The sequence below is a fragment of the Rissa tridactyla genome, chromosome 6, assembly GCF_028500815.1.
Source record: "Rissa tridactyla isolate bRisTri1 chromosome 6, bRisTri1.patW.cur.20221130, whole genome shotgun sequence".
In the NCBI taxonomy this organism is placed as follows: domain Eukaryota; kingdom Metazoa; phylum Chordata; class Aves; order Charadriiformes; family Laridae; genus Rissa; species Rissa tridactyla.
Window position 1 is genome coordinate 5,664,176 of NC_071471.1, and position 16,683 is coordinate 5,680,858.

The window sequence follows — 16,683 nt, forward strand, 5'->3', positions numbered from 1 at the left end:
ACGAGACGCACCCCGAGTTTCAGATTGTGCTTCCTCACCGCTGCATATAAGGGAAGCCAGCCTTCTCCTTCCTGGCTGGGACCTCCCACCAGGGACCCTCTTGGGCCACAACTGGACAACATGCCTTCACGCCTTTTACTATTATAATTTCATTTATTTGTATATCCCCCTGGACATGATGCTTTGCTCACCCCGGGATGTTTCAAATCAATTCCGCTCACGGTTGCGGTGGGGCGGGCTGCAGCCTGGGGTGGGATGTGCAGAGCTCGGCGCTGCCGAAGGCTGCAGCAACCCCTGTCCTCGCCAGCGCTGCGGTGGAAGGATTACGCTGATACGCTGGGCTGTGCTATCACAAGTGCACTTTTACCACGTGTGACGATGCAGGAAGGGGTCATACAAGTTGACTAAATCTGCAGATGTGTTTACTTCTGTCTTGTCACATCAGGCTGGTAATTAGGACTGTACACTTTATCTGTCCTTGCTACCTGCAAGTTCCAGTTCAAACTTGTTCTTGAGACACAGCTCGTTGAATCATTATTTTTATCTCTCAGCGTTACAGTTTTACTAAGTTGCTAATCATTAAGAAAATTTAAAAGACCAAGTCAGACTTATTAGCTAAATGGTCATTGCAGTTTAGTTAACATGCGAAATATGTCGCCATACTGTGGTTGGCTAATAATGGAATATAATTAATAATACCTGAGAAAGCATCTCGTCAGCAAGAGCTTTGACAGTGTTCTCCTAATGTGCTGAGATGACAGCCATTAAGACTTTCCTGTTGTGTCAGACAAATGGCTAACGATATCCAGTTTCCCACTCTCTAGGCATAATTTTAAAATTAGTTTGACTTCCCTAATCCAATAAACTCAGGACATTTGGCCCCATTAACACTTTCCACACTAATTTATCACAGATTTTTCTGCCTCACTTCAACTTGTTTTTCGTCGCTGAGAAGCGCTACCCTCCATCTCCCGAGTCTCAGCTGATGAGGATGAAGCTGAACCAAGCGCTGCATATGCAGGGACCAAGCCTTTGAGGTACCACGGATATTCCAAGGTGCTCCGTGTCCTTATCTTTCACTGAAATCTATGGGACCTGCAGAATTACAAGCTCTGCATCCAGCAGCACATGTAAGCATGAGATTTAATTTAAGGTAACTAAGCCTGTGCTCAAGTGTTTTCACTAAATCCTGAAGCTTTACCCAGAGGCACAGCCTGAATAGCTGTGCTGAAGGAATCTCCTCCCCAGCAGGGTGGCAATAAATCCTGGCTGTAGATCAGCGGTCCTTAAATTTTACAGGCTGTAGGTGTAACTGCAGACCCGAGGCTTGGGCAGCGAGTGCCTCGTGGGTTTGCCCCCCTCTATTCTGTTCAGGAGAGAGAGCATCTCGCACGACTATGAAAAGCACCAGGCCCCCCATGTCATGGGTGGGATATCACTGGACTAGCACCAACTGCAGCCCCAGGAGGAGGGAACAGCCGGAGTTACTGTGTGCTTTCCCCCTTCCTTGTGGGAGTTACAGGTGGTTCCCGCCAGCTCAACGTCCCTGCGTTGTCACCACTTGCCTCTGCTCTCGTGTATGCCCAGGGTAATTCCCTGGGTAATTCAGCTGGCACGGCTCTCTGCGCACACCTCATCGGACCACGTTTGTCCGGCTGGGCGGTTGTGTGGACCACGGAAGAGGTAAGGGTGACCACGGAGCAGGCAGAGCCAGTACTGCGGTAGTTTTTAAGAGCCCCAGGGCATGCAGCCCCGAATAATTGTAGGAACCATCCAGCATCCCAGAATCCCTTTCTCAAGGCTGATACAAATGCAAAGTGAGTCACTGGCACTGCATTCCTTCTTCCTAGGAAGCAGAAGGTGAACGGCAGGATTAAAGCAGTGCCTGCAGCAGAATTGGGTGCCGATGGCAAGGTCGCTGCAGAGGCTCTTTAACTGGGCTCACACTACATGGAGAGATTGTTTGTAGGAGCTCAGAGGGTCTGCTGAGCCTGGCACTGTCCTGTGGAGGTGGGGTCACCAGTGCCCAGCCTCTCTTGTGTCCCCCTGCTCGAGGCTGTGCGCAGAAGCCAGTGTGAACCCTCACCCCCAGGTGAGGACACGTTGGTGGGATCCCAGGTGAGAGTTCAGCAGTTGAAACGGAGACGTTTGCTCAAGTTGGAATAGGGTTGTTTACGCCGCTTTGCTCATGACCCGTTATTTCTAACCTTGTGACCTGAACCAAGTCTTGCTGAATGAGCCTCCCTCTACTTTCCCATGGCACCCACCCAGCGTTGAGGGGAGCAAGGCTGGGTAAACTGCTCAGCGTTGCTCTGCGACTGGCCCCCTCTCAGCTAGCCTGCAGGGCTTTCCTATGGCAACCTCTTCTATCCTCCGGGCACCCCTGGACGTCCCAGGACATGGCTGCTCTCCTTGATATTCCCCAGAGAGATTTCTCCCTGGAGATGCACCAGGCAAGTAGCTGGAGGGAGGAGGCAGCGTAAACTCGGCTGCACCCACGGCTCATGTTGGTGTAAACACCACCTCCTGTGTTCTGGTGGGTTTGCTGGAAACAAGGTGGGACACTTACCCCAACGCTGGCTGAAATGCATACTGCCAAAGCAAGGCTTTAATAAGGTGTTCTAGGGCGTCAGACATTGCTCCAGAACATAACTGAGAACAGATACAACTCGCTCACTTTAAACCTTCCAAAAGTTTCCTAACTCCAATCATTTCTGCAAAGCAATTCATATAAAGACTAAGGTAGCAGAACAAAAGCCTGGTAACATACCGAGGCTGCTCGAAAGAAAAGATGCATGTGTGATCCAGCTGTGCAACACTCTACACACACACGCACAAAAGGAAATACATTTAAACACGAAAGGCCGTGTTATTTACGATTACGCTTTGAAATAAAATTGCTATTGTTGTATAGAAAAGTGGGATAATCGCATTAGTACTATCAAGAAACACATTTTAGAAAATAAACGTTGATCCAGACAAAGGAACGATGCCTGCAAGCAATGACTGATGGAGCTGATTTCCAATTTTTTTATTGAATCTCTGATAAAGGCTGCCTTGGAATATTTGTTTTGTGTCTCGAAAATAAATATGATCTACAGCTGCACTTCAGCAAAAAGACTTGGTTTAGTACAAAAGACGGAATCATAGAATTGTTTAGGTTGGAAAAGTCTTTTAAGATCATCAAGTCAAACGATTAATTTAGCACTACCAAGTCCATCACTAAACCATGTCCCCAAGTGCCACATCTATCTATCTTTTAAATACCTCCAGGGATGGTGACTCAACCGCTTCCCTGGGCAGCCTGCTCCAATGTTTGATAACCCTTTTGGTCAATAAATTTTTCCTAATAATGAATCTAAACCTACCCTGGTGCAACTTGAGGACATTTCCTCTCATCCTATCATTTGTTACTTGGGAGAAGAGACTGACACCTCTCGAGTCATCCAAAATTAATCTGTTCATTGTGGAAAATCAACCAAATTTATAATCTGATACTCGAGAAATTACCATTAGTGCTCAGGCCCAGGTTGCCCTGATTTGGGCTCAGAACAGTTGGTAGTTCTCTCACAGTTATTTTATTAAAAGAAAAAAAGCATGTGCAACTAGTCATACATTTTCAGGTAAACAAACACACACTGCACATGTAAAAACACTTAACAGAATGCCCCAGACTCTGTTTATCAGCTGACACAGAAGAAAAATGGGTAGGTCCCCAGGGTAAAGCGTATCATCTCTAGAGCGGGCTGGGTGAGGCAACATCCGCTGAAAACCCCGGTAACAGAAGAGAGTCACCGTCTCGACCTGCTGGAGCATCATAAAAGGGCCCCACGTCAATGAAAGCCAAACCTATCTGCTTGGGTACATGCTGTACAATTTGCAGTGGGATCTATGTAACCAAGGGCAGGACCACAGGCAAACAGATCACACAGATTAACGTGAATTAAATAAAAGATCCCTTAGAAATAATTTTAAAATGTGACTTTACAACTGGCTCCTGTGGACACCCCATTAGAACAGAGACAACAAACTCAGGATCTCAGGGCAGAAAACACAGGACGGCATGCTGCAGCCCACGGCGCTGATGGCAGAGGCCAGCTCCGACAACACTGCCGCACGTGCCTCTGAATTTCTATGTTACTCTGTTTATCCCGTGTTTAAAGCAAGTTATCCACATGGCACCAGGCTGGGCTGGGCCCCATCCACCAGCAGCTCCACAGAACTGGTGAATTCGGTCAAACAGCTAAAGGTGCTACAGCATCTGACTTGTAGAGTTCTAACAAAAATAACCGTTTGGCCTTATTTCGCTCGGGATCCACCTGTCTGGCTTGGTGGCTGTGTTCATCTCCGTGCACCTCTCCTCAGACAGTGCAGGGTCTGGATATTAGGGGTTGTACCGTTAGCATTGCTGGTAAGGGGTAGGTCATGGAGCCATCTGAGTCCCTCCATTAACAAACGCAAGCTTTCACCATGGTTTCTTGGGACTTTCAGGCACTTTTGACTGATTACTGTGCACTTGCAAAATGCTCATTTCTGATTTTTCTGAATGGGGAAACATTAAGCAGATAGAACAGCTTTGTGTTCACAGGATCACAGAATAGCTTCGTTTGGGACTTTTAATTGTCATCTAGCCCAACCCCCTGCAATGGGCAGGGACACCTTCAACTAGATCAGGTTGCTCAGAGTCCTGTCCAACCTGACCTTGAGTGTTTCCAGGGATGGGGCATCGACCACCTCTCTGGGCAACCTGGGCCAGGGTTTCACCAGCCTCATTGTGAAAAATTTCTTCCTTATGTCTGGTCTAAATCTCCCCTCTTTCAGTTTAAAGCAATTACCCCCCATCCTGTCTCAACAGGCCCTGATAAAAAGCCTGTCCCCATCTTTCCTGTAGGCCCCCTTTAGGGACTGGAAGGCCGCAGGAAGGCGCCCCCGGAACCTCCTCTTCTCCAGGCTGAACCCCCCCCAACTCCCTCAGCCTGTCCTCACAGCAGAGGGGCTCCAGCCCTCACAGCATCTTCGTGGCCTCCTCTGGACCCGCTCCAACAGGTCCATGTCCTTCTTGTGTTGGGGGCCCCAGAGCTGGACGCAGCACTGCAGGTGACGTCTCACCAGGAAGCCACATCCCGCATTCCTGCATCCCAGGAAGCCGCATCCCGCCTCAGCGCCAAGATGGCGGCCGGGGGGAGGGAGGGCGGGGCTGGGGCGGAGGCGGAGGCGCGCGGCGCCGCCTGGCGGCCGAGGGCGGCAACGGCGCCGGCGCCGCGCGACGGGCGCGCGGGCGCGCTGAGCCCAACCGCTCTCCGTAGGCGCCGGAGAGGATGGGGGGAGGCGGGGGCGAGCGCACGTGGTCAGCACGGGCCAATGACCGCGGGGCGGGCGGCGGAAGCCGGAGGGCGGGGCAGGGCGGGGCGGTGCGCGGTGCGCGCGCTCCCCGCCGCCCCTTCCCGCTGCAGTGGTCGGGCGCGTGTGCGCGGCGACGTGACCCGCCGTGACCCGGCCCCGCCCCGCCACCGGGACCCCCCCCCACCGGCCTCCCCGCACCGCCCTCCCCAGGTAAGAGGGGCCGCGGCCCTGAGGGGACCGGGAAGTGGGGGTGAGGCGAGGCTGGCTGTGGGTGCCGCCACCGGGAGTGGGGCGGGTGGGCTCGGCACATGGCGGCTCCCCGCCCGCCGGGCACGTGTGGCGGAGGGAAGCGGGCCGGGCCCCGCCATCGCGCTGTGGCCTCGCCGTGGGGAGGCTGTGGGGTCCCCCTCCCCTTATCCCGGGGCTCTCCGCCCCCGCGGCTCTGGGCCGACCCTCTCGCTTGCCTGCAGCCCCCCCGCTGCCGCCATGGCCGACGAGCTCGACTTCACGACGGGCGATGCCGGCGCCTCCTCCACCTACCCCATGCAGTGCTCGGCGCTGCGGAAGAACGGCTTCGTGGTGCTCAAGGGCCGCCCCTGCAAGATCGTGGAGATGTCCACCTCCAAGACCGGCAAGCACGGCCACGCCAAGGTGAGCCGGCCCCGGGGCTACCGGCTGGCCCGGAGGGAGGGCTGCTTTCCCTTGGTAGCCTATTCTCCATCCTGCCCCTGCTTTTCTCGCAGCTCTGTCTCTTCTCCCGCTCCAGAGTTAGCTGGGGAATTGCCTGTAACGTAAAGGATTGAGGAAAGGGCGTTGGGTTGGGTTTTTTTAATCTTAACTCATTAAAAAGCTTTTAATAATGGTAAACCCCTCTTTCTGTAGTAGGGGCAGAGCATGTTCTGGAAGGGGGGTTGATGAAGTCGCCCGGGCGCGGTCGGGCTGTGGTGCCGCTGCCCCCCGAAGCAAGTCTGCGTCCGCCCGTGCTGGCGGAGTGTCACTATCGCAGCGCTCGGCGTCACAGAGGCGCTCTGTTACGTAAACCCGAGGAGCCCGGCGACAGCCGGTACCTCCCTGGGCCTGCTCTGCCCCGATTTTCCTGGCCTGCCTCACTGCTGCTTTCCTTTTCCCAACGCTGAGTGAGGAGCACCGTCCCCCTCCCCTGTCCCTGCAGGGACATTCTTGGGCTGCTGTCTTGGGCTTCCTGCTGCCGAAGCAGTTGGCGCATACAGCTGTCTAGAGCTCGGACCCAGGCTAGATTCCCCCGTCATGCATTCAGCAACGCTTTATGGTGGCTTTATTAGAGTTTAGAGGCAGATTTGTTACAAGCATGGATTAATTAGAGTTGTAAGTTTCCACAACCTTGCATGATACATGTAGGTGGGTAAAGTATTTTGGATTTGTCAAAGCTGGAGTGTGCCAAGACCTTGCTAGTTTTTTCCTGTCTCATTCCCTTTACTTTTCTTATGGCTTGTTTTGTTAGACAGATCTAGTTTTCATAAATACTGAAACAGTTGTGAGAGTGAAGGGACCTGAGAAGAGCAGGCTATGAACAGGTAATCCAGGGGCTGGCTGCAGTGGGCAACTGCTGCTAGAGCGTAAAGGGAGGTGGGAGCTGCTTTAATCTCTGTGCACAACCACCTCTTCTTTTCTTCCTAACCTTCACGTTATCACCGACACTGTTCTGTTTCTCAGAACAGCCAGAACTTGAAGTAAATGTTTTCTTAACCACTGCATACTCAGAGCTCTCACTTGCTGTTGTAAAACTACAGAAGGCTGTGGAAGATAACAGTGGCTGATTTTTCTCTTCTCACGTAGTGTTTCTACAGTGTGTTATGAAAGGGTGTGAGAGGCCTTCTCTCAGTGCTTGGGCCACTCTCATACCCCAAGGAAAGGCTTTAGGCGGAATCTGGTATTACACATGATCTCTTGGAAAGCTGTGTGGAACCACGAATACCGATAGCATCTTGCTTCTCTAGGACCAACAGTAACCGATGTTATTTTTTTTTCTCTTATAGGTCCATCTGGTTGGTATTGATATCTTCACTGGTAAAAAATACGAAGATATTTGCCCATCGACTCATAACATGGATGTTCCAAATATTAAGAGGAATGATTACCAGGTGAGTTAATAGTCACTGTGTCCTCCCACACATTAAGAGGCTTTATTTTCCTAATACCACACGTAAACTCTCTTCCTCCCAAAACCTGCCTCCCAATTAATAAAGTAATGTTGTCAGAATTAATGGAACTTGCCTGTCTAGGCATGACATTGCTGAACTCATAGCATTTACCGAATTGTTAAAATGGTCAGAGTTCACTGAGGGAGAGCTGCTTACTGTACTAACAACCTCATGTTGTAGTAACGATCTTTAGAAATGACAGGTAATAGACATGATTCAGAACCACGTTTTTTTCTAGCTCATGTTGTAAGGTCATTTATTCTTTGTGATATTGCCATCCTTTAGAATTTGGAGAGAGGTTATCCCTGCTGCAAGTTATTATTAGGTAAAGGATAATCAAGGTCTCAATTCAAGTAAACTTGAAGCTAAGCATATATTGTAATTTTTAATTTCACCCTTACATAGGGTAGATGAATCAACTAGACAGTCTTAAGCTGCATCTGATGCCACTTCTAACTTGCTACAGTGCTTTCTGCTCCTTGTGTGGAAGCTGGCTTTAGTTGATCTTGGTAATTTTGGTGCTCCTGAGCTCTGCTCTGAAATATTCGGATGAAGGGAACTTGGCAATATTTTATAACTTCTGTGACGCTTTTTAAAAGCAGCACAATCCAGGTTCTGATTTGTAATGTGTTGGCTATCTTCCCATTGCCTTAGGAGTAGTTCTGGTCAGGAACTGATGCATCCACATCAGTTGGAAAGCTGCAGTTGCTGGACAAAGCCAAAGTTCAGAGTGTTAACAACTCTTCAAGACAACTGATGCTGTTTAAATAAAGCGTGACTGGCCTGTCTTAGGGCACAGACTTTCCAGGAGATTCTTAATGTTATCTTGGTGATCTTTCTCTCATGTTCTTGGGTCCTCATTGCCACTGAAATTCTTGCCGTTTATCAGACTTGTTCGGGCTGCCTGTTGGGTTTACTGTTAACGTGTTCCAGGTGTCCTAACCTGCTCTGTCAAGATAGCTGTTCGCCTTAGCTCAGGCCTTTGGTTAGGCTGAAAACAGCATTATAAAAGTGGTCCAGAGCTTGGTGGATATTCCCTCATTTATTTATCAGCCTTTAATGTAAGTGATAGTATCTCACTGTACAAATGAAGATATAGAAGTTCAGTCGTTGTATACTTTATACACTGTGTTCGGTGAGCACCATTCCAGTCATTGTTTCTAATTCACAGATGTAAAAAGCTGAACCAGTGACCTGGAAGGAATACATCTTCCAACTCACAACGATGGGTTTTGCAGTGCCCCTCATACTGGGAAGTAACCAGCAGGGTTCTGGTGATTCTTGATAGCTTAGAATCTTGACAGATTCTTCATAGCAACTGGCTTTTGCTACAGTTGCTTCTAACTCTCAGTCCTCTCAACTGTTGTTAAAAGTGAACGTAAATTAGGTTCTTAACTGTTAGAAACACAGTACTAAAGAATTAACGTAGCAGGTAGAGTTCACTGTGCCTTCAGCTGATGCCTACTAGTGACCTCTGATGTTAAATTTCCTAAAAGTGAACTTCTCTTCACAGCTGATAGGTATTCAGGATGGGTATCTCTCCCTGCTGACAGAAAGTGGTGAAGTTCGTGAGGATCTAAAGTTGCCAGAAGGGGATCTTGGCAAAGAAATAGAAGGAAAATTCAATGCCAATGAAGATGTGCAGGTAAGCATAGAGGGCAGATGAGAAGAGTTACGGTTAATGCCACTTGATCATACAACGACGAAATCTTATTCTGATATTGACCGTTTGTGTCTCTCTGTGAAGAGCAGGTTAGAAGCATGGGAACTGGTCCTTTGAGATGTAGGACTTTTGTCCTGGAGCACTCAATAGGACACTGAAGCCTGGCTCGGTTGACAGTGAGGTGATACGGGTGTCTCTCAAATGCCTAGATAAATCATAGAATCGTAGAATGATTCAGGTTGGAAGGGACCTTAAATATCATCTAGTTCCAACCCCCCAAATCCTAACAGTGCTGTCTGCACAGTGCGGATTGGAGCCGTGGAGGCTTCCTTAATCGGGACCAAGTGTAGAGCTTTGTGATGTAGCCTGAGTAGTCTAATTTGTTATCTTAGCAAACCTGTCTGCAAGTCTCTACTGGGCTACACCAATTGCCAGTTCAGCTCCATCGCAGGCGCTTGTTTGTCTTCCTCTGCAAACCTCAGGCTGCCGGCCAGGCCAATATGGCAAAGAGCAGACAGCAGAAGAGCACATCAGTGGGAAGGGCAGATATTGCGGAAATTCTTCCAATGACTGACCAGCTTCAGCTTCCTTTTTTCTTATCAAGAGGGATGGGATAGATATTAAAATGTGAAAGTGTAACTTTTGGAGCGTTTCCTCTGGCCTGGGTTGGAGCTCACCTATCTGTCTTTTCTTCCAGATATCCGTCATAAGTGCAATGAATGAAGAATGTGCTGTAGCCATAAAGCCTTGCAAATAAAGAGGATCACCAGGCTCGGGCAGCTGCTCAGGTCTGGACAAACCACAGATATATAAATTTGGTTCCTATTGTCACCAAAGCTCTGGCCTTCACAAGCAACCTCATTTCTTTTTTGAATTGTTAAAAAGCCGTGCTGGATTCTGGATTAGTGTTGCAGGCTAACTGGCAGTTTTCAAAATCACTGAGATTTTAATTCCTTAATTGTAACTATTTTAACATTCCTGTGGGTTTCAGCTATGGATCTAAGAAACCAATCAGGTGTTACTAGTGGATATATTTTTATTTGCTTGAGCAAAACAGTGTTTGTCTGTATGAACAGACAAAATACAGTATTCAGGGGCTTTTAGATAAGCTGGTAGGTATCTAGGATTATAAAGTGACCTAGAGCACAAATAGTATTTTTCTTGACATGTTTAGGTAGAACTGACAATAAAAGTAGCATTTTTTTTTTTTTAAAGCTTAAGTATTTTGTGGATTGGGACTCTTGCAGAACTGTAGGTGCCAATCGCAACTTTTAGACCAAGAAACTCAAGTGATCAAAAATGCCAGCTGGCTTGACCAAGCCCCAGTGGCCATGTGCAACTTAACTGTATTACCTCTGTATTCTTCTTTGCCAACTTGTTGGCTTATCGTAACGATAAAATGGTGTCAAAGCCTACCTGTGGTTTAGGCAGGCAGTTGGAATATTGAGTAGATAAGACATAGATAGGTCAAGGGGACACAAAGGTGAAGAATGGATGTTAAAGCTATAGACTTTCACTCGAGGCCTTTGTCAGACTTGAAAAATAAAATAGAAAAATGCAGTTCAATTGCTTTCCTTTATTGTATTTATCTTAAACTATAAAAGGCTGACAAACTCCATGGGAATCTGTTGCAGTGCTTCCAGCTTTAGGTTTTAATCTTCAGGTTCAGACCATATTTTTGTAGCACAGGGACCACACGTTTTTCAAGAAGTGGGACAAACTGTAGCATTGAGCCTAAACTAAATGCATGTGATTCTTTTTAAAAGAAATGGAACTATTGTATTTTCAAAATATAGACTTGACAGACAATACTGAACAACCATGGCTTAACTATAAAAGTAAATAAATTGCTATGTAGTTATGAAAGCTAGCTCCTCTCCAAGGGAGTTCTGAGTCATTGAAACATGCATGCATGCCTCTAACTATTTAGTAGCTTAACAGGCAAACACAAGGCTTCACAGAACTAGTCATGGAAGGATAACTAGCCTACGCCTGTTTAAGGTGTTCAACTTGAATTCTAAGACTTGGTGACTCTCCATGAGTGGGAAACTTCCTTAGCCCGGAGCTCAGACCTGTCTTCACAGTTGCTAAATTGTTTCATGAACTTGCCTTAAGCTTCAGTGGCTGTTGGCTGATGGAGGACAACTTGTAAACATGTGGCATGCTGCCCTGGACAGCACGCACGAGTCACGCTCTATTGGCAGGGAGAGTCGGACTTCATGCTGCTGTTTAAGCTGGAAACATTTTAAGCATTAATAGTATGTACTCTCTAATCCCCCAAAGGGCTCACGGCAACTGTCCTGAACTGCCCTTGTATATACTGTGGCAGGGCTTAGCAAATCTTGGAGGTCTAATGTAGATGGCAAACCCACGCATTTTCCATAGACTTCTCCTGACAGGGAAAGCAGTACAGTGAAGGTAAGACAGCAATAAATATACTCTGGTAATAAAGCACAGTTACCTGGGACACCTGGCAGAAGCAGGATACTGCCACATGCTCTTGCCGAGCACAATACACATTGCAGGTGAACTCCGTAAATAGCACCTTGACTGAAATGGCAAAACCGCCTTTAGAAAAAGCTGTAGATGCAAGAGGTGGAAGTGCATTCAGAACAGTTTTGAAGTGCATGCTTAATAGTTCAAGCTAGTCTCTGCTATGCTCCTTTCTGCCTCTCCATCAAACTGGTACCCAAAAGACAGGCTTTGTTGGCTTTGGAGGTGGCTGTGAAACCATTGATGATGGTCGTGACAGCAAGCTGAGCTGTGTGATGTCAGATGGGAAGTCATAGGTTGCTATGTCAAACTAATGCAAGTTCTAATACTATCACTGCATTATGAATACTTCTAATGTGCTTGAAGACTACAAGGCCTGGATTTGTCCTTGTTCTGGTAGTGCTTTAGTCTACTTTCAGGTGCCTGTCTGTCCTCTAAAACCATGTTGGAAGGCAGGTATTTGATGCCACTGGCCCACAATCTAAGCATTTACTTAGACTGTAAGCTCTCCGGCGCGAGGGCTGGGTTTTGTCCCGTTCCTACAAGCAGGCTCCTGGTCTGACTGGAGGTTTCAGGTACTACAGCAATCTAAAGATAGAGGTTTTACGTCCTCCAGCTTGCTAGAAGAGTCCTCCTTGGGACATACACATGTCCTTCTATTGCAACCTTCAGTTCTGCAAGATTTAAATGATTAAGTACTTCATTATAGGTTTGTTCTTATATACTTAGTTGTCTTTTGTGAAGCACTTCAAACACTATGGAAGTGCAGAGCATTGGCTCGTCATGCATGAAGTTTCCCATAGGTAATACATAAGCATGAGTCTCAAGCATAATCTCTGAGTTTCAGTAAAGTTAAAAGTTGCTTCTAAATTAGAATATGTATTTGAGGCATTTTTTCCGAAGTAAGATGTTTCAGTTTACTGTCAGAATTGTTTGCAACAAACTTTGTTTGTGATCAATAGTCCATATAGATGCGTGTTTTAAGATCCCTAACCAAACGCTTTGGGAAATTCTCCTTTCATAGCTTTACTTTAAAACAAATCTTACCAATGTACTTATTCTGTAGTACTATCTTAACACTTAATTTGTGTGAAACCGAGAACTATAAACTCTTAATACCCGATGGCAATTGCTAAGAGTAAAGGCTGTGAAAACTAGGAGGTGAAGAAAAGGATTTCCACTCCAAATAATGCATTTTTTTATGGCTCCAATTCATTGAGTTTCTCTTACTACTTTACAGAATTTGAAAGACTGCAGTGTTTCCTGCCTCAAATGTTGGCAAATAATACTTTAAGATTTCAATAGATCCTTCTAATTTTTGCTTATAATGATGGTTTTTCAACTAGGCTCCTGCTAGTTGAGCCATGTTCTCAGGGCTGTTTTTTTTAAGAAGTTAGCTGAATTTCATTGTTTTAACGTAACTGCTTTCAAGCCTCTCGCAGGTTTTTCTAATCCACAACGTACCCAGAAATGGTGCACAGTCTGTAGTTTCACAATACAGGTAATTTTACATAATCTGTAAAGAAGTCAAATTTGTTGACAGTTCAGACTCTTATGGTTACTGCAGGTCAGTCTCACAGAATTCAAAATTCAATAAATCCCACCTTTTTTGGTTGAGTAATTTAGAATGTAGTTTGTTACAGTAGAACTAAACTTCGGGGGGGGGGGAGAAAGGACCTTGTTAAGGATATTTCGAGTATCTCGCTTGCACACTGAGAATGTTAACGAAGGCATAGATCCTGGAGGCGTTGTGCTGGGAATGTGGTGGAGAGTTCAGCACGGTACGCTGAGAGCATCGGGAGTCTCTCCAGCGTCTGCAGCCTGGCCCTACAGTATTTGGCATCTGAGAGTAACTTGGTTTGTGAACTTAAAACGAAACGTTTGCTATGTATTGCTGTATCGCAGAAAACCTCTGTTGTCCTGTGCTGTTACCTTGTAAGCGTAACCGTTGTTCGGTGCGGCTTTCAAAATGCCGGGGGAAAGAGGAATGATGGCGATGACTCGTTTTACTGATCATAGCGAAAACCAAACCCTGTAAATCATGTGAACCAGGCAATGGTAGTCCTTGTGGCTCAAACCTGTATCTGTTTTGGAAGCTGTATTGTTCTCAACACCATGGAAGCGTTTGGGGGGAAAAGATGTAAATGTGTGTTTTGCTCCATAACTAATAAAGATGTCGGTGCTGTGGGGATCTGGGTGCTGGCTAAGGTGATAGAGACCGCTGGAGAGTCTTTAATGCTTCGGTGAAGCTGTCGATTGCTCTGCACACGCCAGGGAGGACGGTCTGTTCTCCAGGCCTTGGGCCCCTCTGCTTCCCTGAGGAGAATTGCCTCACCGCCGGAGCGGCGCGGCCCGCCGCTCGTACGAGAGCGAGAGCTTGCGTTCCTGCCTAATAAAAATTAAAATCGGGAAATAAAGTTCAATAAAAGGTGACTCCTTCATGCTAAAAGCGTGTGCCGCCTGTTTGTTCCCCTGACCGACGCCTGGCCTGACACCGCCCCCCGCGCCTTCTCCCGCCATGCTCCTGGCCGTGCGGGGGCGCTGCCCCGCCCCGCGCGCTTGCGTGATGACGTCTGGCCGGGTATAAAAGCGTGGCGTGCCCATCGAACCGTCCTTTCTGCGGGAGCGGCGGGGCGGCAGCATGGCGCCGGTGAGGGCCGCGGGAGGACGACTGCGGGGCGGGGGTGCTTCCCGGGCTCGGTGAGGGCGGTGTGAGGGAGCTGGTGGCCTTCGCCCCGCCGGTGGCCAGCGGGCCTCTCCCTGAGCGGGCCTCGAGTGGGTGGCGGCCGGCCGGGGCCGGCGCCTGGGCCTGGGCGAGCTGGCTGCAGTGAGCCCCGCTCTCCAGGCGGTGCCGGCCTGGGCCGGCGCCCGCCGCTGCCGGGGCACCCTCTGCCTTCCTCCCCCCCCCCCCCCCCCCCCCCCCCCGCGTCCCTCTAATAAAAGGTTTTCGGTTGTGGGTTGTTAATGTTAAAGGGTTGGGTTTTTTCTGTGTGTTTTAGCAAAAGGACAGAAAATCTAAAAAGTTAACCTGGAAGTTCTGCCTTGACTTGACCCATCCTGTGGAAGATGGAATCTTTGATTCTGGGAATTTTGTAAGTCGTGGTTTTGCTCATACTTCCGGTGCATAGTATGTGTGTGTGTGTATGTATATGTATATATATATGTATATATATACAGTCTTAGTACAGGAGGACAACCGAATTACAACTGAAAAGTTACCTTTTAAACTAGTAAAATCAACAGCTGTTCTTTAAATTATCAGCACTTTTCAAAAGTTTCTTGGGTTTAGATGTCTTTTGTAGATGACATGGTTCATACCTATTCATGAGGAGAAGTATTTTAAATTGAATCCTATTTTAGCACAGGGGTGATTTTTTTTTTTTTTTTATTACACACTGTAAAATCTTACTGCATTGTAAATACTTGCTATCAGGACGTAAGTAAACAGTGATTTTTAATATTGCTCTGTGGCTAGGGTCCCTTCCCTAGTTCATACCTAGGGTGCCATTCCCTAGTGTTCTATTTCTTTAATGTTGAAACAGGAACAGTTCCTAAAGGAGAAGGTTAAGGTCAATGGAAAAACTGGGAACTTGGGCAACACCGTTCACATTGAACGTCTGAAGAACAAGATCACAGTGACATCCGAGAAGCAATTTTCTAAAAGGTTGGCATAGATTTCCTTTTGTTGTTTTTGTGATAGTGGGTTTTGAACAGTGCTATATTGAACATGATGCACTTCTGTTACCTACAGAGGAGGTGTTAGCCCCAACCTTCGTAGCACTTATAAGCGTTACTGAAAGACCTAATTCAAACGTATTTATAATAGTAGATATTTTAAAAACTGCTTTTTAAAACTTAAGACTTGATTGCAAATAACGCTCCTTCTAATATAAGCATAGTAATACAGAGATGCTTTATAAAGGTTGTTAGAAGTGTATCAAGGAAATACGGGCTTTGAAATGTCATAATGTGTTCATGTCACAGGTGGCTGGTTTATCACTTAATTGGTTGTCTTAAAATGTATGTGTACGCAATACGTGTTGTTGCAAAAGAACACTTTAAGTCAAATGGAGCCTTAAAGTGCTTTGTATGTTAGGGCATGCAACAGGTGAGTGCGCTGATGAGAGGTACAGTTCCGTCCCTGCATCCCCCCCTTCATTTGCTGGTACAGATGGAGTGGTAACTGTTACGTTAGACCAAGGTTTTGAACCACTTCTCAATGCTTTTGAGTTATTGGCGTTGTGCTGTGCAGTCGAAAAGCATCAGATTATAAATTCTTATGTATCTGGAATGAAAATATACTTTTATTGTCTGTTATATATGATAGGTTTTTTTATGTCTGGATATAATTAATGTGGTGTTGCCCTGCTAGGGCCATGTCTTGGGTCGAGTGCTGACATCAATCAGGGTTGTTAAATGAGAAAGTTCTGATGTAAGTTTACTCTTTTAAAGGTACCTAAAATACCTCACAAAGAAGTACCTCAAGAAGAATAATCTGCGTGACTGGCTTCGTGTCGTTGCGTCTGACAAGGAGACGTACGAACTACGCTACTTCCAAATCAGCCAGGATGAAGAAGGATCAGAGTCTGAGGAATAATTGAAGCTCAACTTTATACTCAATACAGTGTACAAAAGACTAGAACATCTATTTATAAGAACACTTAACTTATTGGTGAATAAAGATTTTGTACCCTGTTTGACAGAGCGTGGTTAGTTTTCTAGACTTTTTCTTAAATTCTACTTAAAAACCATCTCAGAGAATCATTTGATTTGCAGTTTTCCTTCCATTGCTGGAAATCAGAGCTGTTCCACGTGGCATCGGTGAAAGCCCAAGTAGAAAAGAACTCAGCCTTTCACCCCATACAAATGTAGGACGGTTACATCCGTGTTTAATCATACTGGTACAAATAATGCTAGAGCTTTTTGTGACTAAAAGCACCGTCCCCTTCTGATAGTTTATGTGGAGCTAATGATACAATATTTAATAACAGTGTACTTATAATC

The 16,683-nt window shown here is 46.8% G+C and overlaps 2 protein-coding genes across 2 annotated transcripts; both read left to right on the plus strand.

Moving 5' to 3' along the window:
* Positions 1 to 5,813: 5,813 nt before the first annotated feature.
* On the plus strand, positions 5,814 to 13,345 carry EIF5A2 (eukaryotic translation initiation factor 5A2). The gene is made up of 4 exons (XM_054206471.1): positions 5,814 to 5,994; positions 7,359 to 7,463; positions 9,037 to 9,168; positions 9,884 to 13,345. The coding sequence occupies exons 1-4, from the start codon at positions 5,830 to 5,832 to the stop codon at positions 9,941 to 9,943; spliced, it is 462 nt and encodes a 153-aa protein (XP_054062446.1). The 5' UTR covers positions 5,814 to 5,829; the 3' UTR covers positions 9,944 to 13,345.
* Positions 13,346 to 14,247: 902 nt separating this feature from the next.
* RPL22L1 (ribosomal protein L22 like 1) lies at positions 14,248 to 16,384 on the plus strand. The gene is made up of 4 exons (XM_054207166.1): positions 14,248 to 14,329; positions 14,679 to 14,771; positions 15,222 to 15,343; positions 16,132 to 16,384. The coding sequence occupies exons 1-4, from the start codon at positions 14,321 to 14,323 to the stop codon at positions 16,274 to 16,276; spliced, it is 369 nt and encodes a 122-aa protein (XP_054063141.1). The 5' UTR covers positions 14,248 to 14,320; the 3' UTR covers positions 16,277 to 16,384.
* Positions 16,385 to 16,683: the final 299 nt, after the last annotated feature.

Excerpts from the sequence above, each read along its gene's own strand:
- RPL22L1 (XM_054207166.1), top strand. Across the intron at positions 14,772-15,221 it reads TCTTTGATTCTGGGAATTTT|GAACAGTTCCTAAAGGAGAA; the intron begins GTAAGTCGTGGT and ends ATGTTGAAACAG. Across the intron at positions 15,344-16,131 it reads GAGAAGCAATTTTCTAAAAG|GTACCTAAAATACCTCACAA; the intron begins GTTGGCATAGAT and ends ACTCTTTTAAAG.
- EIF5A2 (XM_054206471.1), top strand. The coding sequence starts at position 5,830 with ATGGCCGACGAGCTCGACTTCACGACGGGCGATGCCGGCGCCTCCTCC. Across the intron at positions 7,464-9,036 it reads TTAAGAGGAATGATTACCAG|CTGATAGGTATTCAGGATGG; the intron begins GTGAGTTAATAG and ends TTCTCTTCACAG. Across the intron at positions 9,169-9,883 it reads ATGCCAATGAAGATGTGCAG|ATATCCGTCATAAGTGCAAT; the intron begins GTAAGCATAGAG and ends CTTTTCTTCCAG.